Here is a 19,432-nt window from a genome sequence, read left to right on the forward strand (position 1 = left end):
CAACAGCTATCCCGTCTTCATGGGGGCCGCAATACCGGTACGGAATACAGAATACGGCGTACGGAATTTTAATACAATCTTAGCTAATCCTCACTGTAACACACGCATCATCAGCTGTCATTTCAGGCTTCATTGCCCATTGGCTAAAGCTGGAGTTACTTCCGTACAAATTCTCACGTTAAGGCTTGAGATGGATTCGGGCCATAAGTAGCAACCTGAGCTTATTCCTATAACGATGGAGCACGCAATGAGAGCGCTGCCGTCGCTGGTGGGCAAGACTGCGGCCATCACGGGCGCGACCGGCGGCATAGGCTTTGCTATCGCGACTCGGTTCGCCCAGGAGGGCGCCAGCGTGGTGCTGCTTGGCCGGAGCAAGGCCAAGCTCGAGCGCGCGTTGGGCGAGATACAGAGCGTCAAGCCCTTTGCGCACGTCAGACTCGCAGCGCCTGTGGCTCGGTCGGGAACCCCGACTTTATCTTCCGCTTCTGGAATATCTCAAGATGCAGATGGGCAGGATAGAGATCAGCACCGCCAGAAATTCTCATCGGCCGTTCTTGATGTTGCAAACTTTGAGCAGTGGAAAGATGTGGCGAAGGAGCACGTAAGGCCCCTTGCCCTCCTTGCCTGGCCTTGACTGCAACGCCCATATCGTCACTCGCCTTGCATGCTGATTATTTGCCATTGACACACAGGACAAGATCGACATCCTCGTCAACTGCGCCGGCATCACCCAGAAGTCGCTGCTCGTCAAGACGGAGCCCAGCGAGGTCATGGACATCGTGAACACGAACCTGACCGGCGCCATCTGGGGCTGCAAAGCCGTTGGAAAGCCCATGCTGAGACGGAAGAGCGGCTGCATCATCAACGTCTCGAGCCTGTTGGCAGTCAAGGCGCACTTTGGCACAGCCATCTACGGTGCCACGAAGGCAGCGCTACTCGGTAAGTTTTACACCCCTTCCCGTTTCCAGAATCATCAGGCGGAAAGTTGGTTTAGAGTCGTTAAGAAAGAATTCCGGTATCTAACAGCACGTGTCCATAAACGGACTCGCAACAGGTCTAACCGGAACCCTTGCCATCGAATACGGGCATTTCGGCGTCAGAGTCAATGCTATTGTTCCTGGATATATCTCGACGCTCATGACAAACGGTAAGTAAGCGGTGCTGGGCTGAGCCCGCGATCCAACCTTCTTGTGTCCCCAACTGCGTGCCGCCTCGGCAACCATGCCCCATTCTACCTTCCTAAGATCAACCCAAGATCAACCCAAGATCAACCCTGTAGTGGACTTCCCCGTCGCAGAAACCAGAAAACCATTCATTTTACTTGTACATTGTCATAAGGTTAACCCTTACATGCCATATAGCCATTGAAACAGACATCCTCAAGCGTGCCATCCCGCTGCATCGTTTCGGTTTGCCGCACGAGATCGCTGATGCTGCCGTGTTTCTTGCAAATAACACCTATACAAATAATTGCATTCTTAATGTCGACGGCGGTCTCAGTGCCGGTTGATGAGACCCCAACCAGCTGCCGTTAGTAGTACACGGACATGTAATTCAGCTACGAAAACTCGGCTCTCAGTCATCGTCAATGACGATAGCGCCGCTTCTGCTATCAAAGATGATGACGACGTCATCGTCTGCATCAGGCGCAGGCGCTGTGGAAGCAAGCTTTGCCTTCTTGGCTATTGAGCCCTCCTCGGGCTCGTCCACGTGCGGCCGCTTGGCCGGCACGGACTCGGAAACATCGCCGTTAGGGACATGCTTTCCGTTCTCTTGCCCGTTGCTGTTGACTTCTGGCGCGGGTGCTGTTTTTGGCTTCGTGGGAATGCGTATCTCGTCTGACCAGGCCCTGGTGATGGGCTTGCATTTTAAAACATCCTTTCTGTAACAATAATTAGCAGTAGGCCTACAGCCATATGTGACGGTGAGAGTTACGACTCTTGGATGGCGAGTATGACATTAACGCACGGGTCGTCGTCATCCTCGTCTATGATTGTTAAGAACGAGTCTGGTGTGATGCCTGTAGATTATATTAGCCGTCGTAGACGTGTTGAATGGATGGACCGCGATGTACCAAGGTCCGTCAGTTTCTTATCTAGATTATCCGTCTCATCCGGGTCGTAGAGAATGCCAATATCACTGGAGACAGAGATTTCCTTCTCGCCGTAACCCAGGTCCAGTTTGAGGAAGTCCTCGACAAGGTCGCTGAGCGTCGCTCGCGACAGATCGACGTAAGCACGCGTTTGGAACACGCTGCAAACTGGGCAATCTGGGTTCGGCTCTCTCGACCTGTCCGAAGCCAGAAGACGGGCAGACGCGAAAGGGGTTAGGAAAACCTAAGATCCAAGAGTTAATAAACGGTGGATGGTGAAGGCAGGGCTGCTCGGTGTTAAATAATTTCATACCTCTTTTGCCTGGTCATATTCTCCCCTGAGAACCTTGAACGATTCAAGAACACAGAGGCCCGCCACGATTGCATTGGTTGTGGCGATGGCGGGAATAATGTTGCCAGCCATCTGTTTGATGTCAAACTTTGACTTGCGCTCAATGCCAAAAAGAGTCGACCTGATGTTTGCGCTGGCGGCAACAAAGTCGAGCGTGTCTTCATCATCTTTGTCGAAGGTGATGATTGTATCTTGGGCCGGACCGTTCTGGGCGGCTTTCATATCTAGGATGCGCTTGCTTAGGCGATCGAGACTGTCGTTGAAGACAACAAGGTTCTCCTCCAGCGACCAGATCGTTTGCCCATTTTTCAACACGGCGTCCTTGTCCGCGATCTCTGCTGATGACTTCTCCACCAGGCTTCGGTAGTCGAGCGGCTCCGGAGGCTTCCTCGACTTCCACATGTCCTCCATTGACCTCAATCGAATGACATCCGTCTTGAAGACCTTGTCGAAAAGCATCTGCGGGAATTCAGGCGTACCCACTGACTGCCGGATCTTTCGGAGGGCCTCTGACTCCCTCTTCAGCTCCTCAATCTCCTTGGCGTTCTCGGCATCCGCTGAGCGGTCGAAGGCGGACTCGTCCTCGCTCAAGCCAAAGATCTCATTCAGCAAGTAGCTCTTTCCCCACACGATGCAGTGAATCGGCTGGCTTGGCGTGCTCCGAATTGTGCATACCGGAAACGACTTGGGTGTCTCTTTTGGCGAGCAGTCGTAGCATGCAGTAACACCCTTCTTGATAACCTGGACCTGGCCGTTGAAGCCTGTCGTTCCGCTTTCGATCAGCGGAACATTAGCTGCTAGGCACATCTTGTTCACATGCCGCCGCGCCTCTAGGTTATCCAGCGCATTGAACACTATCGTAAAGCCGTCGAACCACTCGATGTTAAACTCGGAATCCTTGATGTTCGCATGGTGTGCCACGATCTTGACGTCTGGGTTGAATCTTTGCGCTGCCTCTTTGGCGACCTAAAATCAGATGTTGTCAGCACAACCGCCCCCTCCTCCATTGTCTGAGCTCGATGCATCCACCACGTACCAGGGCTTTTGACTTTTTGATGTGTTCGTGTCGGAATAGGAACTGCCGGTTGAGGTTGCTCAGGTCGATGGTATCCAGGTCGACAATGTGGACCTCTCCAAAGCCGGTCAAGACGAGGTCCTTCAGTAGCTCGCATCCGATACCGCCAGCGCCGACCAGGAGAACGCGCGCCTGTCCCACGAGAGTCAGCAGAGAATCCGTCTCAGCATCCATTTCTAGGGTCGTGCGGTGTAGAATCATGCGCGCAAAACCAACGGTGCATTGAAAGAGTAGAGAATGCATTTAGGAGGCGGGGTATGAGGAGGGAGGTGTTGTCTGGGGGGTTGCGCGAGAGCACGCCGCGGCGCGGCGCGGCGCGGGCTTGGGCGGGCGAGTTCGGTGGTTCGGAGAGGGACTCGTTGGCGACGCTTTCAGTGGAGGTGGAGGTTTTGGAATACGCAATTGCCATGTCTTTACGCACCTGCTTTACGTACGCATTTAGGCCACGGCCAAAAGACTGCGAATTGAAGCTATCCCGGGTCTGGGCTGACGGGCTGACGGGCGCAACAGCAGTAGTGCTGCCGTTTTGGTGAGACTCCATCGCGAAGAGGAGGCGGTTCAAAGTGCTGTCATGGAGGTGTGTGCGTTCAGAGAGAAGAAAATTTGGAATCCGACGCACGCCGCCGACAGCAACACTATTGACTCGCAAGCTTGTCGGTTCAGAAGTGGTAGGTTGGCTCCAGCCTTGTCTGAGGGAGGTGCGGATGGTGTGTTGAAATGTTGTCGCATACCAAAACTTGCGGTTCGACCACGCGCATCATCAGTTGGAAAGTGCAGGCACCCATCAGCGTTAGCGGGTAACTGCGCTAAAACTTTAGAGGATAGGTGTGCCTGGGGGGGCACTTCCCGCCAGGCAAGCGGGAGGGAATACGCGAGCGCCCCTTATTGGCGGCCATCTTGGCGTCTTGGTTCGCTGAGCTCCCACTTCTGGGCAACTTCCATCAGCCTTGGAAGCTTTTTGGTGGCCTACTGACGACCCCACTTCAGTGACATCTCACAGGAAGCGGGCATGCAAATATTTGACATCTTCGAAAGAATTTTAGGATTGTGTTAGAGATAGAGCAAGAAATACTCGATCTAGTTGCGCTACATGTCGATCTAGTTGAGCTACATGAATACCCATCTAAAAACTATTATCCTGTAGATTTTCAAAATGCAACAAACAAATCCTCAAGGTACTTGCCCGGCGACTCAAATTGGCTGGCGACCAATGGGCAACTGCTCCGGAGCCCCTGTCTGTCTCCATGCTATCGCCAGCCGCCACAGCCCTTTCCCTCATCAGGCTGGATGCTTGGCACTCTCTTCACAATGCCTGTTCCCTCTAAAAATCCACAAAATACAAGACTTCCGCTGAGTAGCTAGCAGTTTCCCCAGCTACACAGTTCCTTTTTTTTTTTTGTTCCTTGTTGTTTTGTTCTTTGGGGCATCTCTTTTGCCTCGAGCACTTTCACGCAGTGTGTGTGCCCAACGGCAGTTCCAAAAGCGCCCCTCACTCACTCAGTCTCGCCGCGATGTCGGACGACGAGGCAGATCCCGAGCTTCTGGCCCTCCTGCGGCAGCACCTCCAGGGGAAGCTGACACTCAGCGAGGACCCCGAGACGGGAGTTCTGGAGAGTGCCGAGTATGTCTGCGACAACTCAATCGACGTCGCGCTGGACATGCGGTCGTGCAAGAATGCCGCCGCCGCCATCTACGCCCAGATGCAGCAGCAGGAGTACTCGGCCGCTAAGTGGTCTGCCCACGAGCTGCACCCGAAAGCCAAGGACGAGGCCACCGTCGCTTTCATTTTCACCATGGACCTGCTCAACTTTTCTTTTTGGTCCGAGAAGCCCGAAGCCGACCGGTTCGCTTTGTCTTACCGCGACAAACGATGGACCGGGTACTGGAGTTTGGTAGCTGCCCTGCAGAGGGCCTTGGATGAAGGTGTGTTTCCGTCTGCCAACGGGGCGTTTGGTGTCTGTCTCGGGCTTCTTGCCCAAGCTATGCTACCACGCAGCGCTACCCTACACGGCCATTTGCTCCGTCGTGTTGCCCTCTATATGCCGTGTCCGATGCAGCACCTTCCACAGTGTGACACAAATCCCTATGCCGAGGGAACCTGAAAATTGACCAACCGTGACCTCAAGGAATTCCCATCACGGACTCACATTTTTGGCAAGACGAAGAGGAGTGCACCTTGGATGTTTTGAAGCATGTCTTCAGATCTAGCACAGATGAAGAGATGCCGCTGCTGAAGGAACGGCTTGCCTGTCTGCGTGAAGCTGGCACCGTTCTCTATCAAGTATGTTTTGAATCTTTGCTCTTCTCTTCCATCTCCTATCACAATCTTCCCATTGTAGTTGCGTGGTGCGTACGGTACTCCTAGGCTCGCCTTAATGTCCCGTATCTGAAGCGTAGTTCAAAATTAACCTCAGCGGGTGCTAGAAATACAAATGCCACCCCGTGAACCTGATATCCGAAGCGAATGGCTCGGCTGCTGCTCTTGTCAACCTGCTAGCTCGTGACTTTGGATGCTTCCGGGACGAGCATCGGTTCGAGGGGCGGCGCAAGCCGATTCGCTTCCTCAAACGGGCCCAGATTCTGGTTGCCGATCTTTGGGCGTGCTTCGAGGGCGCCGGCTACGGCGCCTTCCAGGACATTGATAAGATTACCATGTTCGCCGACTACCGGGTGCCGCAAATTCTCAATAGCATGGGGTGTCTGGCCTACAGCCCTCCTTTGGACGCAGCTGTCAGAGCCAAGCGAGAGATCCCCCAAGGACAAAGCTGGGAAATGCAACTAAGAGGTAAGTACCATCTTATACACACTTCGTGGCATGCAAACAAGGGCCAGAAATTTTTACTAACGTCCTGTGTTACAATCAGCCTGCAGTATATGGTGTGTGGAGTTGATCCGGAGGGAGATTCTGAAGCAGCACCCCGGCACAACGATCAACGCTGTGCTTATCGACTTCTTTCTGTATGACACAATGAAGAAGATGGAACTGGAAGGGCTGGAGAGCATCCCGCACCACCGAACACGGAGTATTTGGTACTAAGGCAAGACGCAAATCTGTCGACTTTCGTTAATTCATAGGTATACTGGTCCTTTGCTTCTAAACTGTTCGCTTGCATGCCTTCCAGACATGTCATGGGTGCCCAGGGCTTAGCGAAACGAAGAAAAGCACGAAGCCAAGCGGCGGTAATCCGATTTCAGAGCCCAGGCCCACCAACCCAACGCTGAACAAACGCCTAAAATCCCTGCAGAAAATTATCGTACATCATAGAACCCAGATCGTAAAAGATCGTAAAGGATCACCCGTACGAATTCATCAGATACCGATCGCAGTAGAGTTAAGAATCTCGTCCATGTAGGCTCGCTCAATTTTGGCATCTCCCTTTGATTCGTCCTTGCGAAGAACGGCGAGAACTTCAATGGGCGGGTTCAGCCCTAGCTTCTCTGCCCGCTGCCACCTCTTGGCACGATCAATGCCAATGCACGGCTGCCGATCATGTATTAGCATTCGAGCAGCGGCTTCGAGACAAGAAGCGCAATTGGTAGACAAGCGCAAGGAGGAGAGGAATCAGGACGTACCCCATACTGTGAGCTGACATCGAAATACCGCAGCAGCTTCTCGCCCGTCGTCAAGCCTTCAGTGTGCTTCCTGTGCGTCGCCCTGGCCTGCCGCGACGCCTCGATCTTTCCCCAGTACCGCTCGATCGAGGCGTCACTGATCCTGTCCGCCCTGAACTCTGCGTCGGATTTCTCTGCGGCCTCCTCGGGCGTCTCCTGTTTCTGCGGCTGAAGCGCCTCTTCCTCCTCGAACTCGATATCGGTCGTCTGCGGCGGGGTCGCCGCTCCAGGTTCTGGGAGGATCTCCTTGGAGAGCGAAGAGGGCTTCACCAGCGAGTCCTTTGCAGACTTCGGTACGCTCTTGGTGACGCGATGGTTGAAGCTGAGCGTCGACTGTCCCTTCGGAGGACCCGACGAGCGGGTGGATTTGCGTGTCGCCGGCATCGTCTTTGTGTTGGCTGCAGCGAGTGCAGCGATGTCGACAGGAATTAGTAGTGATGGAAAGTGGTTCTAGAGTACCAATTCCGACACTGTCGAAGGTGACGAATATCGCAAAGTAGGTGATGAATGCCGAGATCGTCTGTCGCAAATTCCTCTGGTACGTACCGTAAATTGTTGAAGTGATGCTGGATTGATCGGGGTTCTTTCGTGGGGTGGGCACGATGACGCCAATTGAATCAGGGCGGGGAGAAAGGCGCTGGCGGGGCAACACGACCCGTGCGCCTGGTCAGGTGACATGGAATTGGGTACCTACCTGACCTTACAGATGGGTGCCATTCCTCCCGTCGTTCCGCGTACTGCTAGAAAAAAGGCCTCACAACGGCCTGGATCATTATCTGGCGTTATTTTGCGACCCTTTCCTCGTTGCTAGCGATATATCGAGGTTGTCATACTAGTATCAACTTCTCCGTACCCTGGTCGGCAGACGACGACGTCTGCTGAACTTATCTCCAAGCAATCGAAAAGCCCACGGACTGCCTTAGCCACTACGAGAAACCTCCGAAACTCCAAATCTGACTTAAGACTCACTACTTTCTTTCGCAGAGTTAAGTGCAGATATCTCAGTTTTGTTCTACACCTATTGTGAATAGACGGTGTATCTGCAGGTAGTCTCCCGTCTTAATGTTCTAGTTATTTCGACATTAATCGCATTCTTCTATCCTCAATACTTTATCCCTCGTTTATCGCGGATTTGAACCCAGACGGTTAGCTAAGCGCTTCCTGTCAACGAGGGTCTGTAGTTAGGCTCAAATTGCGCATCTTCCTATACATAATGTCTCTTTGTGTCATTAGACCGCCCTGTCTTTCAGTTGCTAGCATTCTTGCCTACTAGACTACGTGTATTTGCATTCCCTGCACATTTCGTTTATCTTGCTCCTTACTGGACCCATATCGTTGTTACGGGGATATCGAAGGTTTCGAAGCAGATGTGAAAGACAATAACACGGTCTGCACGGTCTGCAAATATCTGGCTACACACTTATTATCACGGAACTGTGTGCTCAAGCAACTCACAATGGACGAGACCGCCTCCAGCGTCTTCTTCAGCCGGCAGGACTATGTGACTCTGCTGGGAAGCCAGGTGAGCATTATGTTGATGCCTCTCATGTGTTATCGGAGTTCTGTGTGGTAGATCGCTCACCATCCTCCCAGATACATTGCCGCAAAACTCTCGGGGCCCTATGCCTAGTGAACAAGACCTGGAATGCAGCCTTTTCCCCTGTGCTGTACTCTCACGTCCGCTTGGACGAAAAACACGCCGAAGTCTTTTGGATAGAGAAGCTTTACCGCCTCATCCAAAGCCCTTACCTCCAGTTCACCAGGACATTAGAATTTCACTTCGTGCCAGATATGGGAAACTCGTCAGCAGCGTCAACGGATTTTAACAAGTTCAATATGGCCGTTCGGTTAATCACAGAACGGATGCCGGGACTCCGACGGCTCATGTAAGATAGCAACCTCGCCACTCGACTCCCAAACTTGTTGTCAGGATAGAGCCGCTGATTCGTTTCTCAGCTGTGTTGAAACCGAAATTTACGCGGACACACTCATGGCGATACACAAGTCATGCCCACTGTTGGAGCATATTTCTAGAAATTGTTGGGCCAGTTCGTGGTGGCTGACACCTGTGCGCGGCCGTCGAGGTACTGTTGGTATCTCCCAGAAGGAGAACCCAGCGTTATACTTGAGCCACTTTTCCGAGCTCAAGTCTTTGTCGATCCACGGATTTCGCGGCGAGATTTCGCTGTGGACGAAGTTGATTGTCAACATATTGCTAGAAAGTCCCAGTTTGACGGCGCTTGGTCTGTCCATGCATATTGACACAATAATAACCCAACACGAACTAGACGGCTGTCCAGGCCGCCAAGGCAGCCAGGGTTGCTTGGACAAGTCGATCTGCGTCCTCTTTCCAACCGTGTGTAGGGAATACATCGAAAAAGGTGGCCAGCCACTCCGGCTGCAGTCCCTGGTATTAGGTCTTGGCATGACTGTCAGCGACCAAGAGACCCCAATTCACGACGCCGAGTTTTCATTAGAGGGGGAGGCAAAAGTCGGATCGACGGTACAAGCTATCGAACAACTCAGCCGAGTCGTTGATCTGTCGACCCTACGGCATCTCTCCATCTTTAATCACCAAATACACACCGGGCCTCACACGCTCTTCCACGCGCCCGTACAGCACTCGGACCGTGTCTGGTGTGTGATTCTCACACAGAAGAACCTCTGCTCTAAGCTTGATACACTATCCTTCTCCTCTTACAAGCCTTCTTTGAACTATGTGATTCATGATACGGCGACAATGGCACATCTCGGGATCCAATTCGAGAGTCTTACCGACTGGACACGTTCTAGTACCATCACCTTCGAGCCTCGGTGGGCCGACTTGCGGGGGGCCTGGGGGCTGTCTTTGCCGCTTGACCGCGATGGCACCGCGCTTTCCCACATGGATGGCAGTACGGCGCTTCGGACTCTCATACTCGACTCGCACTACCCGGTCAACGTGCAGAGAAACGGCGCCATCATCCGCGAGCTCCAGAAGCTGCCCAACCTTGAGCATCTCTGGCTGCGGTGTCCATACTGCGTGGACGAGACCTGGCATTACCGTGTTCCCCAAAAGATTCTTAGTTGTGTATATCTCGCCGCCAGCGACAAGACTGCTCGTCGTATGTTGCAGCTGTGGGGAAACAGCGGTCGGCCAGTCGCGCAGATGCGTTCTCAGACCTGGCTGGACTTTGGCTACGGCAACATCGTCTCGCATTGCAAGAATCTTCGCTACCTCCGCACATGTGACGAGAGACTGCGCGTGGTTCGAACAAAAGACAGGCACCGGTTTGAGCAACTGGGCCGGTGGGAGGATGAGTTCGAGGCTCCCGACTTCTTCAGGGCATCGGGGCGAGAATGGGTGTGCGCCAATTCATGGCCATCCAAGGAAACGTATTTGCATGCATGAGATCAATTTTGAGCTACGTTGGGCGTGAGAAGCAAACAAGTGAGATGGGCAAATTATAGGGAATTTTGTCTATGCCGCTTTCATCTTTACAGGGGCATAGTACCCCTTTCAAAACCTTCCCAAATCCCAACTCAGACCCGACCTAAAGTATCATGTCCTCCCGCTCTTCATGAACCCGTAGCCTCACGGTAGAACGAAATGCTTCGGCTGGCTCCCGCCGCACAAAACATTTCTCCCTTGCTCATGCCTGGCGCCAAAGCCCGCTCATTTCGGGGCAGCCAACGGACACTCCACAACGCTCCGTCCGTCTCGCTGTGTGTTGCCAAGCAGATGCCTCGAGTAGGATCCCAGACCTTGACCCGGCCGTCCAGGGCCCCGCTCAGGAGGTAGTCGCCAGTGTCGTTCCAGTCGAGCGACATAATCCAGGCGGGCCGGTCGCTCGACGGCTTGGTGTTGCCGACGTGCTCGCCGTGCTCCACCGAGTAGAGGGCGATAATGCCGGCATTTCCTGCTGCCGCGAGAAGCTTGCCGCCCGGAGAGAAGGCAACGGCCCGGATGGGCTTCGCCAGACCTAGTTGACACAGAATTTAGCCATCGATACAATCCCATAACACTTCCCCCGCTCCATGATCACTTGCGATTGTAGGGGGTACAGAAGGAGAAATGGCCATACCGGAAAGCGAGTAGACGAGCCGGCCGGCATCGTTGTTGAAGACGTAGACGGCGCCGCTCTCGTGGCCGCTGGCCGTCAGCCGGCCGTCGCGGCTCAGGTCGACCGCCATGGCGAAGCTGCCGCCGCCGCTGCTGCCCGTCTCGTACGTCTGGATGCACTCGCGGCCCGCCAGGTCCCACACGTGGATGCGCCCGTCGCTCGTCGTGCACGCCAGGAAGCTCTCGTCCGTGCTCAGCGCGATCGCCCACACGTCGCCGCCTACGCCACGGCCACGGCCGGGCGCATTCGTCGCTGCATTTTTGCCGCCGTTGCTGCTGGGCGTCATCTCCCACTGCAGCGCCCATTCGCCACCGAGGTTGCCGTCCTTGTCCTTGCACTTCCACACTTTGATCTCGCCGCCGAAGCCGACGGTTGCGGCCACGTAGCCCGCGCCGCCGCGCGCCGTGCAGACGTGGTGGCAGCCGAGCTTGTGCGCGTTGGGGATCGTCTGCTGCAGGGGGAAGGTCGGGTCGGTGGTGGCGTGGATGCGCAGCGCCGAGGAGCCGCTGGCCGAGAAGAGCGACGTCGGCGTCGGGGCGAGCGAGAATATCTCGGTTGGGTGGGCTGTTTTTTCATGGTATTAGTTGTGGCAGGGACGTGGGGAATTGTTTCCGCCCGACAGCGAGCTCAGGGAAGGCGAGGGAGAGGGGTGAGGCAGGTGAATGGCGGAGCTGCGATGTCTTTTACATACCTTGGTCCACCGTGTGGGCGGTGAGGTATTGTTTGGACTGAGAAACCCATATTAGCTAGTGCACGATAGCAGCGCTCGACAAGAAGGTGCCCATACCATTGCTACCTGTCCATCAAGGTATTTCGGGTTTTGTGATGTTTCGTGGTAAAGTAAGCTGGGTTGAGAGCTGTCGGGTCTGTTTGCTCAATCGCAGGCTGAAGCAGCGGTTGGTGGGGTAGTTTTCATGCGCGCTCCGACGTCAAGCCTCAGAGAGAGCAAAAGAAATAAAACTGCCAGTTAAAGCCAAAATGAGGACCGGATTTTTATTGATACCAATAAAAAGACTCTACCGAGTGGTTAGACATCCCAGAGTAAGTTGTTCAATTCCTAATATTTCCTCGGGAGTCGGGAAGTTCCTGGCGCCTTGAGCAATGCGCGTCTTCCCACAACTCTAGTCTGCTGTTGAGAAACAGCTTTTACAGTAACCTACAGATGCCATAAAGTTACAAACGCAGTTGCCTGCTTGCCCTATATACACGTCTTACGGCAAAGCGTGCCCCAATGGGTTCTGAGGAGCTTCTCTTGGGACCGCAGCGAACGCAAGCTACCGAGCCCGTCTCTAGTACTTTGCCGCATTGCTCCCTTCTTGGTCCTTCCTCATCATCGCCTTGAGCTCTGGTAAGATAGTCAGCACACGAGCAGCAAACGAGCTCCATATTCATGTTTATAGTCACAGTAGCACTTACTCATCGCGCAACTGGGGCACAGATAGTGCATTCTTTTTATCTGCCCACAAGCCGGGCACTTACAGAGCGCAGTGACGTCCTTCAACGCCTTGCCTGCCATCTGCCTATGTCTCTTCTTCATGTGCGACGTCTTCTTCTTCGGCACCGCCCTGAGGACAGATTCCCATATATCTTCGAGCAGCGACGGTATGGACGGGAAGCCTAGCTGGAAAGAGGCTGGAAGTGCGAAGGCGAGCGAGGGGAGGAACGGAAGTGAAAATAGCCGGACATTGCGTTGTGGTGTGCTGGGCGCCGAGAAGAATACTGAGGGCAGCAGTCGCGGCAGGAAGGAAAGGCTCGAGGGAGCTGCCCTGAATGCAGGCGCCGCCATGGCCATCTCAAATGTTGAAGTTAACCGTCGATCTCGATTCTACGGCGTTATATCGAGGCCTGTCGGTATTGGAGGGTCTCGGAGCGAAAAAGAGCTCTCCTATCTGCACTAATGTCGGTATCGTAGCTGCACTTTCGACAGGTGCCGTACTCTTCCTTCGTGCTGGGCTGATGGGGACCCGGGAATCGCAATGCCGATTTTGCTGTCGCCAGAAGAAAAGGTCGCGCTCCCGGGAAGTTCCACCCAGCACCATGGCAGGGATGCACGGGCCCTCCCCTGCCCAGGGGGCCATAGTGTCACTGCAGGCTCTAACCTCATCGGTCTGTGCCTGGGGCAGCAGTCCCCGCCGAGCCAATCAACGGCGGCCAGTCGCTTCCCCCCTTTCCCCAGCCAGCTCTGACCCCTTGAACGGAAATTATTGTTTGGCGGAAAGCTGCCCAGAGGCGGGAGGTACGAAGAAAGTAGAAGCACACCCTAACTTTTCCAACCCTCTGCCGGATTGTGCTTCGTCGACCTGTCCAATTCACCCAAATCTCTTCTTTTTTCCGCATCCCCTCCGTCGGCCCTCGAACCAGCTCTCAGCGAGCGATTCTCCATTGCTTTTTGGAATAGACGAGACTCCCACAGCAAATTATCAGCACCGACCAAAATGGCGTCGATGCCTGCTGCCACCATTTACCCCCAGAGCCACGTCGGGTTCGACAGCATCACGTCTCAGATTGAGCGCAAGCTCCTGAAGCGCGGATTCCAATTCAATGTCATCTGCGTCGGTCAGTACAGCATATTCCCTGTTCCTGCTCCACTGATCCACCCGTGATTGGGACTGACGTGTCTTTGGCGATGCAGGCCAGACGGGCTTGGGCAAGTCGACCCTGATCAACACTATCTTCGCTTCCCACCTCATCGAGTCCAAGGGAAGGCTCGCCCCCGAGGAGATAATCCGGTCGACCACGGAGATCCAGTCTGTTTCGCACATCATCGAGGAGAACGGTGTTCGCTTGAGACTGAACATCGTCGACACCCCGGGCTACGGCGACCTGATCAACAACGACCGGTGCTGGGACCCCATCGTAAAGTACATCAAGGACCAACACTCCGCGTACCTGCGAAAGGAGCTCACCGCCCAGCGCGAGCGATACATCCAGGACACGCGCATCCACTGCTGCCTGTTCTTCATCCAGCCCTCGGGCCACTCGCTCAAACCAATTGATATCGTGGTGCTCAAGAAGCTTTCGGACGTCGTCAATGTCGTCCCGGTGATTGCCAAGGCCGATTCGCTCACTCTTGAGGAGCGATTGGCTTTCAAGGAGCGCATCAAGGAGGAGTTCGCCTTCCACAACCTGAAGATGTACCCCTATGACAATGACGAGTTTGACGCGGAGGAGCGGAATGTCAACGACCAGATCAAGGTTTGCTACCCGTCCCTAGAAAAACCCGTGCGGCAACTGACATGCACACCAGAGCTTGATCCCTTTCGCGGTTGTGGGATCCGAGAAGTCGATCCTCGTCAATGGCAAGCAAGTCCGCGGTCGCCAAAACCGGTGGGGGGTGATTAACGTCGAGGATGAGAACCAATGCGAATTTGTCTACCTTCGGAACTTCCTTCTCCGCACCCACCTCCAGGACTTGATCGAGACGACGTCTCAGATCCACTATGAGACGTTCCGCGCCAAGCAGCTTTTGGCCCTCAAGGAGAGCAGTGCACAAGGCCATGGCAGCAGGCCCATTAGCCCGGCCGCGGATCGCGAGATGAGCCGCAGCTCGCAGCGGATGACCATGAACGGCTACTAAGTGCGATACCCCTTGATTCTACGCTTTCGACAGACTCTAGTTGCCTACCCATGCGAGCTACGTGTATGAGAGGACTTGATATCCCGGCGGAGGTGGTGCTCAGAAGCTCTTACCCAAAAAAGGCGCCAGACACGAGTGACGGGGGAGGAAAATAGCGATGGCGACGGCGCAATGCGATGCTATGCGATTACAGGTCATACCCCTTTGGCCTATGGTGTTTATGTCTTGTTGGCAATCGATTTCCGTGGCCCGGGCTTCTTACCCTTATTTTCTTTTAGTACCAAAGTTCTTTCACATCTTTGCAGCTTTTTCTTAATCACGCGGCCCTCCACACTTAATAGAGAGCTAGTTTCGATACCTGACGGAAAACATGCCACATGACACGGTGAGAAGTGAGTTTCTACTTGTGCTTTAAGTTGCGGCACGTGCCAATGCCGGATCCGATTTTCACACCCGTCTTACATGTCCTGTTGTCCTTGGGCTACGATCAAGATTTTGTGCTGGGAGTCCGTATCAACGGCTTTGGAGTTGACGAATTGACCTTGGACGTTCCCTCGAGGCCAGCCGATGCAGAACCGGAGCTATCAACGAACAATGACCCCACAGAGACCCTTCGATTGAAAAGCCGGATCAAGAAGCTAAGGTTAGGCACTTCCCGCGGCACCGTTTTAATAGCCTTGTATCCTCGGGCCGACAGAGTCTGACGTCAAGGAATTGCCTGCCTCAGCACGGGATTCCGTGCATGCGCTTTCTGTCGGTGCCCTCCATATTCCGTGCCTGCGCTTTTTGTCGGTGCCCTCCATATTGCCGTCTTGCAGGTACACGTACATAGTAGCTTATCCACCACTCGGGTTAGGGTTATAGATTGATTAACGTTCATCCTCGACGCGACGGACGCGTGATAAATCGCGTCCCCGCACTTGACGACCTACCTAGGACCCACCAGGCGAGGCAACATCCAAAAGTCCAACGTTGGTACGGATTACGGCCAACCAACCGCCGTTCCTCGGGGGATTCATTGCGTGGGCGATCATGGGCGCTCCCAGCACGGGCTCATGTCTGCGGTGCACGCAGCTCCTGTCGCTTCGGCGGCGGCCACGGTCGTTTCCCTGAACCCCGACGAGCCAATTGATCCCAAACCTCTGATTGCAGACATGCTGCGCACTCGCTACTGCATCCCCGGCTCAATCTTTCTTGTCGAGTCCGTTGAGTCGCGTATCCCCGTCTCGAGGAAATACCGTGCAGTCCGTGTGCTCCTCGGCGACGGCGAGCTCTGCGTCCAGGCGCTCCTGCACCCAGAGATCCACTGCTTCGTCGACGGCGGCCAGATCTACGAGGGCTGCTATGTGCGCGTCGACAAGGTCGAGCTGCGCCAGATAGAGGTGACCGGGGAGGTGGAGGATGTGGAAGACGACGAACTTGGCGACACGGAGACTGCTATGTCGAAGACGAGGGGGCAGCCGAGAAAGGTGCTGTGCCTGCTGGTTGGGGATATGATCACAGTCGGCTGGAACAATGCGTATTTGGAAATTCTGGGGGTTGGGCCTCAGGCGGCCGTTGGGCATGGACTTGTTGACTCCGTGCCAGAATCCAAGCATGACAAGGGCCTCGCAAGTGGGGGAAGCGTCGGGCAGATTGGTGGCCCGGAGCTCAGGCGTGTACCTGATAACCCGGCTCGCGTACGGCCGATTCGCGATGCAAAAGCTGCTGTTCTTACCGGCACGCAAGTCCACAGCGTCCACCCTGCGCTAGATGTGCACGCTGCAAGCGAGGATGGACAAGAAGATGTTAACTACATGTCTTCCTCGGACGATGCATTCGAAACTATGGAGGTCTCCGAGGAAAATGTGGCCCAACGGCGCACCCAGTTCTCTGGCGAGACTAGACACCGACCTCAAATACGCCCACAAGACGATGGTGATGCCTCTGGTGCTGGTGCCAGCACCAAACCCCAGCAGCCCGACGAAACCCAGAGCAGCAAACCACCCCCGCCGTGGATGGCCAACGACCCGACGCAGCCATTACGGCTCACGCCGCTGCGCTCCGTCCCCAACCTACCGTACAAGCAAAACTGGATGGTCAACGTGCTGGCCGTGGTCGCCTCGCTCTCCGACGTTGAGCCGTCGCACCTGCCACCGTACACTCAGCGCACCGCGCGCCTTGTCGACCCTTCCACGCCCAAGCAGGTCCTGCTTACTGTCTTTCTCGAGCCCGGGAACTTTGCTCCAGCCGTCGGCAGTGTGGTGCTGCTTCTTGGCGTCAAGAATCACCGGTTTGACGGCGGGTCGCTCAAGAAATATGTCAGCGATAAGCCGAAGAATGGCGCCAGCTGGTGGATTGAGGATCCGGGCAGGCTGGGCTGGTGCGAGGCTGAGGCGGTTGGTCTGAAGGCGTGGTGGGATGCGGCGGTTGCTAAGAGTGTTGTTGGTTGAGCTGGCTTGTTCTAAACAACGGCATACTAGCGGTCTTTAGAGGGAGGAAGAGGATGAAGAGTATGGTTTGGTGTTCTCTAGACAAGGCGTTGAGCATAATTACATTGTCGATTCGTCAGTCTTGTCTTTGCTGTGTGGGCCACCTCAGTTCACTTTCGGACAACGAAGATTTCGCATCACCCACCACCCCCAAATGCTTCGCTTCGCAGCCTCGGGCTCAGTAGGCAGAAGTAGTGGAGGTACATGGCTTGGGCAACCTCGGATACGGTCTCGTCGAAGCTAAAATTAATGATGGTCCTTAATACAGACACTCGTTTCAGATTCCCGACACCATCAGCAATATCTTGTCAGCTCTTTAGCGTGCGCAAAGCAAGTCCAACTATCATACTGCTGCCTAGCCCTCCTCACTATAAACGCCTTGAGAGAGGAGTATTAACCTCCGCGGTTTCGCAGTCTTCCGCAAAGGTAATCTGGCTCTAGCACAGCTAGGATTGGAAAACGTTGTTCTCACGGCTGTATAAGCTTATAAGTCATTGGACTATAACTATACCTAACCCTTCAAAGGCCCGCATAAGAGGAAGAGTGCATATGCAAAGGCGAGACAATCTCAGCCGCGCGGCTGTTCTTACGCTCTGTGTGCACTCTGCATTGGTCTTTCTCGAAAATAGGCGTTCCCAGACACTATCATGAAGCCGCAGCAGGAATGTGGTTGGTGCTTTTGTTTATTTCTCTCGGTGTGACTTGATCATTATTGTTTTACCCCGGATCTTTTGGTCGGGGGAGGCTTTGGGAAGCTAGAACCCGGCGTGCTTAAAAACGGGGGCACTGTGCCGCTGTGGAGTACTTTAGGCCACATTCACCGAGCTCCTGCTGATGCACGGCAAAAACCTAGCTACAGCACCCTCATCATTGCGGCAAACCGAGCAACTTGCAAGGCAGCTTCAGCCTTCAAGCCTCCCAGATCCAGCAGCCGCTAATAATGCGGATTCTATTAGATGCAAGCGATCAAGAGTGCAGGCAGCGTAATGTCCCGGCCGCATGGGGTTGACGAACCACCCCCAGTCAGCCAACTATCCTTCGCCGCCGCCAAAACCTGGCGCCCCGCGTTTATTTACGCGTGCGGCGTGGGAGATCCTTGGCAATCAACGACATCACAGCTCTGCGCAATTGCAACCCTTCAGACCGAGGCGCTGTCTCGCCGGCCAGCCCCCCTACTGGCCTCGCACCGGACATGGCGGGAGAAGCCCAACCGAGCCCCTTCAACGAAATGATAGACAGCCGATGCCCAAACACACTGTCCCCCAAGGAGATCCAAAGCTCAAGGTCAGCACCCCGGTGCCCGATATGCTGTACGGCTATAATCGCAGCGCATTTCCCAAGCAGCATGTCCAACTCATCGCCAATGGGGTCGGGGTGGTTGCCAACAACCAGGACCTAATATATCCATTCTTCGCCATCGAATTCAAGGCCGACGGCCCCTCTGGAGGCGGAACCATGTGGGTGGCGACGAGCCAATGCCTCGGTGGGTCGGCATCTTGTGTTAAGATCGCCGAACGCCTCAACGACCAGCTGAGGCGCTGCGACAATGCAAAATCCGGCTGACCAACAGCGCTGCTTTCAGTATTGCTATGAGCGGCACAGAAGCACGACTGTATATCACTTGGAAGCACAGTGACCTTGACTAGTACATGGAGAAAGTCAAGAGCTTCTTGCTTCAGGAACCTGAGCACTCTCTGGAGTTCCGGAAGTACGTCCGTAACATCATGGACTGGGGTAAGGATAGGCGACTGAGCGAAATCCAACAATCTCTGGACGCTCTCCTGGAAGAGAGCCGGAAAATAACTTAGGAGGCGGCAAAATCTCGCCAGCTGCCCCTGGCTAGCACCGGACATGCCAAGAGGCTCAAGTCATCGTTGACTCGTGGACCTGTATCCAGCACAACTGACGGAGCGAGCGGAGTGTGATGAAAGTTGCATAATATCGTTGAACGAAATTCCCATATCCCCGACCTGGATCTCATTCAGGATCCCAGCCGCGGTTCTGCTCGCCAACTTGAACTTTCCGATGCATCCTTAAATGGATGCAATGGTGATGTTTCTCAGAGCTTATCAGCTCCTCCACCCCTCGGAAGTTGGTAATGGCGGCAACAATGCTACCGACAGCCACTTCATCACCCGACCAAAGGCTCG

The 19,432-nt window shown here is 54.5% G+C and overlaps 11 protein-coding genes across 11 annotated transcripts; 7 read left to right on the plus strand and 4 right to left on the minus strand.

Moving 5' to 3' along the window:
* Positions 1 to 247: 247 nt before the first annotated feature.
* On the plus strand, positions 248 to 1,510 carry B0T26DRAFT_744068 (uncharacterized protein; the record flags this gene model as incomplete). Its single annotated transcript, XM_060444351.1, has 5 exons — positions 248 to 412; positions 515 to 601; positions 693 to 939; positions 1,055 to 1,147; positions 1,374 to 1,510. The coding sequence occupies 5 exons, from the start codon at positions 248 to 250 to the stop codon at positions 1,508 to 1,510; spliced, it is 729 nt and encodes a 242-aa protein (XP_060292090.1).
* Positions 1,511 to 1,575: 65 nt separating this feature from the next.
* B0T26DRAFT_744069 (uncharacterized protein) lies at positions 1,576 to 3,693 on the minus strand (the record flags this gene model as incomplete). Its single annotated transcript, XM_060444352.1, has 5 exons — positions 1,576 to 1,882; positions 1,936 to 2,020; positions 2,075 to 2,336; positions 2,406 to 3,410; positions 3,481 to 3,693. 5 exons carry the CDS (start codon positions 3,691 to 3,693, stop codon positions 1,576 to 1,578), a joined length of 1,872 nt encoding a protein of 623 aa, XP_060292091.1.
* A 1,221-nt stretch (positions 3,694 to 4,914) lies between these two features.
* On the plus strand, positions 4,915 to 6,785 carry B0T26DRAFT_482151 (uncharacterized protein). The gene is made up of 4 exons (XM_060435280.1): positions 4,915 to 5,442; positions 5,646 to 5,800; positions 5,944 to 6,304; positions 6,384 to 6,785. The coding sequence occupies exons 1-4, from the start codon at positions 5,031 to 5,033 to the stop codon at positions 6,554 to 6,556; spliced, it is 1,101 nt and encodes a 366-aa protein (XP_060292092.1). The 5' UTR covers positions 4,915 to 5,030; the 3' UTR covers positions 6,557 to 6,785.
* A 44-nt stretch (positions 6,786 to 6,829) lies between these two features.
* Positions 6,830 to 7,515, minus strand: B0T26DRAFT_744071 (DNA polymerase delta, subunit 4-domain-containing protein; the record flags this gene model as incomplete). Its single annotated transcript, XM_060444353.1, has 2 exons — positions 6,830 to 7,000; positions 7,093 to 7,515. The coding sequence occupies 2 exons, from the start codon at positions 7,513 to 7,515 to the stop codon at positions 6,830 to 6,832; spliced, it is 594 nt and encodes a 197-aa protein (XP_060292093.1).
* Positions 7,516 to 8,587: 1,072 nt separating this feature from the next.
* On the plus strand, positions 8,588 to 9,021 carry B0T26DRAFT_756406 (uncharacterized protein; the record flags this gene model as incomplete). Its single annotated transcript, XM_060446091.1, has 2 exons — positions 8,588 to 8,653; positions 8,725 to 9,021. 2 exons carry the CDS (start codon positions 8,588 to 8,590, stop codon positions 9,019 to 9,021), a joined length of 363 nt encoding a protein of 120 aa, XP_060292094.1.
* A 59-nt stretch (positions 9,022 to 9,080) lies between these two features.
* On the plus strand, positions 9,081 to 10,711 carry B0T26DRAFT_482231 (uncharacterized protein). The gene has a single exon (XM_060435282.1). It carries the CDS (start codon positions 9,122 to 9,124, stop codon positions 10,520 to 10,522), a length of 1,401 nt encoding a protein of 466 aa, XP_060292095.1. The 5' UTR covers positions 9,081 to 9,121; the 3' UTR covers positions 10,523 to 10,711.
* Positions 10,606 to 12,174, minus strand: B0T26DRAFT_482199 (WD40-repeat-containing domain protein). Its single transcript, XM_060435281.1, has 4 exons — positions 12,022 to 12,174; positions 11,926 to 11,962; positions 11,196 to 11,798; positions 10,606 to 11,093 (listed from the first exon to the last, which is right to left on the minus strand). Exons 1-4 carry the CDS (start codon positions 12,022 to 12,024, stop codon positions 10,690 to 10,692), a joined length of 1,047 nt encoding a protein of 348 aa, XP_060292096.1. The 5' UTR covers positions 12,025 to 12,174; the 3' UTR covers positions 10,606 to 10,689.
* Positions 12,175 to 12,657: 483 nt separating this feature from the next.
* On the minus strand, positions 12,658 to 12,840 carry B0T26DRAFT_621885 (uncharacterized protein; the record flags this gene model as incomplete). The annotated part of the gene is made up of 1 exon (XM_060436086.1): positions 12,658 to 12,840. A coding segment is annotated over one exon (183 nt), but the record flags the coding sequence as incomplete, so codon positions are not given.
* An 829-nt stretch (positions 12,841 to 13,669) lies between these two features.
* B0T26DRAFT_655489 (Septin-type guanine nucleotide-binding (G) domain-containing protein) lies at positions 13,670 to 14,811 on the plus strand (the record flags this gene model as incomplete). The annotated part of the gene is made up of 3 exons (XM_060438629.1): positions 13,670 to 13,790; positions 13,867 to 14,429; positions 14,482 to 14,811. 3 exons carry the CDS (start codon positions 13,670 to 13,672, stop codon positions 14,809 to 14,811), a joined length of 1,014 nt encoding a protein of 337 aa, XP_060292098.1.
* A 1,100-nt stretch (positions 14,812 to 15,911) lies between these two features.
* B0T26DRAFT_601091 (uncharacterized protein) lies at positions 15,912 to 17,210 on the plus strand (the record flags this gene model as incomplete). The annotated part of the gene is made up of 2 exons (XM_060435738.1): positions 15,912 to 16,467; positions 16,516 to 17,210. Coding segments are annotated over 2 exons (1,251 nt in total), but the record flags the coding sequence as incomplete, so codon positions are not given.
* Positions 17,211 to 18,524: 1,314 nt separating this feature from the next.
* On the plus strand, positions 18,525 to 18,845 carry B0T26DRAFT_756411 (uncharacterized protein; the record flags this gene model as incomplete). The annotated part of the gene is made up of 1 exon (XM_060446092.1): positions 18,525 to 18,845. One exon carries the CDS (start codon positions 18,525 to 18,527, stop codon positions 18,843 to 18,845), a length of 321 nt encoding a protein of 106 aa, XP_060292100.1.
* Between the last annotated feature and the right edge of the window lie 587 nt (positions 18,846 to 19,432).

The sequence above is a fragment of the Lasiosphaeria miniovina genome, assembly GCF_030549165.1.
Source record: "Lasiosphaeria miniovina strain SMH2392-1A chromosome Unknown B0T26scaffold_7, whole genome shotgun sequence".
NCBI classification, from domain to species: domain Eukaryota; kingdom Fungi; phylum Ascomycota; class Sordariomycetes; order Sordariales; family Lasiosphaeriaceae; genus Lasiosphaeria; species Lasiosphaeria miniovina.

What these genes read in the sequence shown, in the direction of transcription:
- B0T26DRAFT_482231 (XM_060435282.1), top strand. Translation starts at nt 9,122, where the DNA reads ATGGCGATACACAAGTCATGCCCACTGTTGGAGCATATTTCTAGAAAT.
- B0T26DRAFT_482199 (XM_060435281.1), bottom strand. An exon ending in CGCCCACACGGTGGACCAAG is followed by an intron (nt 11,799 to 11,925) that starts GTATGTAAAAGA and finishes ATGAAAAAACAG; the next exon opens with CCCACCCAACCGAGATATTC. An exon ending in GCTCGTCTACTCGCTTTCCG is followed by an intron (nt 11,094 to 11,195) that starts GTATGGCCATTT and finishes TGTGTCAACTAG; the next exon opens with GTCTGGCGAAGCCCATCCGG.
- B0T26DRAFT_482151 (XM_060435280.1), top strand. Translation starts at nt 5,031, where the DNA reads ATGTCGGACGACGAGGCAGATCCCGAGCTTCTGGCCCTCCTGCGGCAG. An exon ending in GCAGAGGGCCTTGGATGAAG is followed by an intron (nt 5,443 to 5,645) that starts GTGTGTTTCCGT and finishes CGTGACCTCAAG; the next exon opens with GAATTCCCATCACGGACTCA. An exon ending in CTGGGAAATGCAACTAAGAG is followed by an intron (nt 6,305 to 6,383) that starts GTAAGTACCATC and finishes TGTTACAATCAG; the next exon opens with CCTGCAGTATATGGTGTGTG.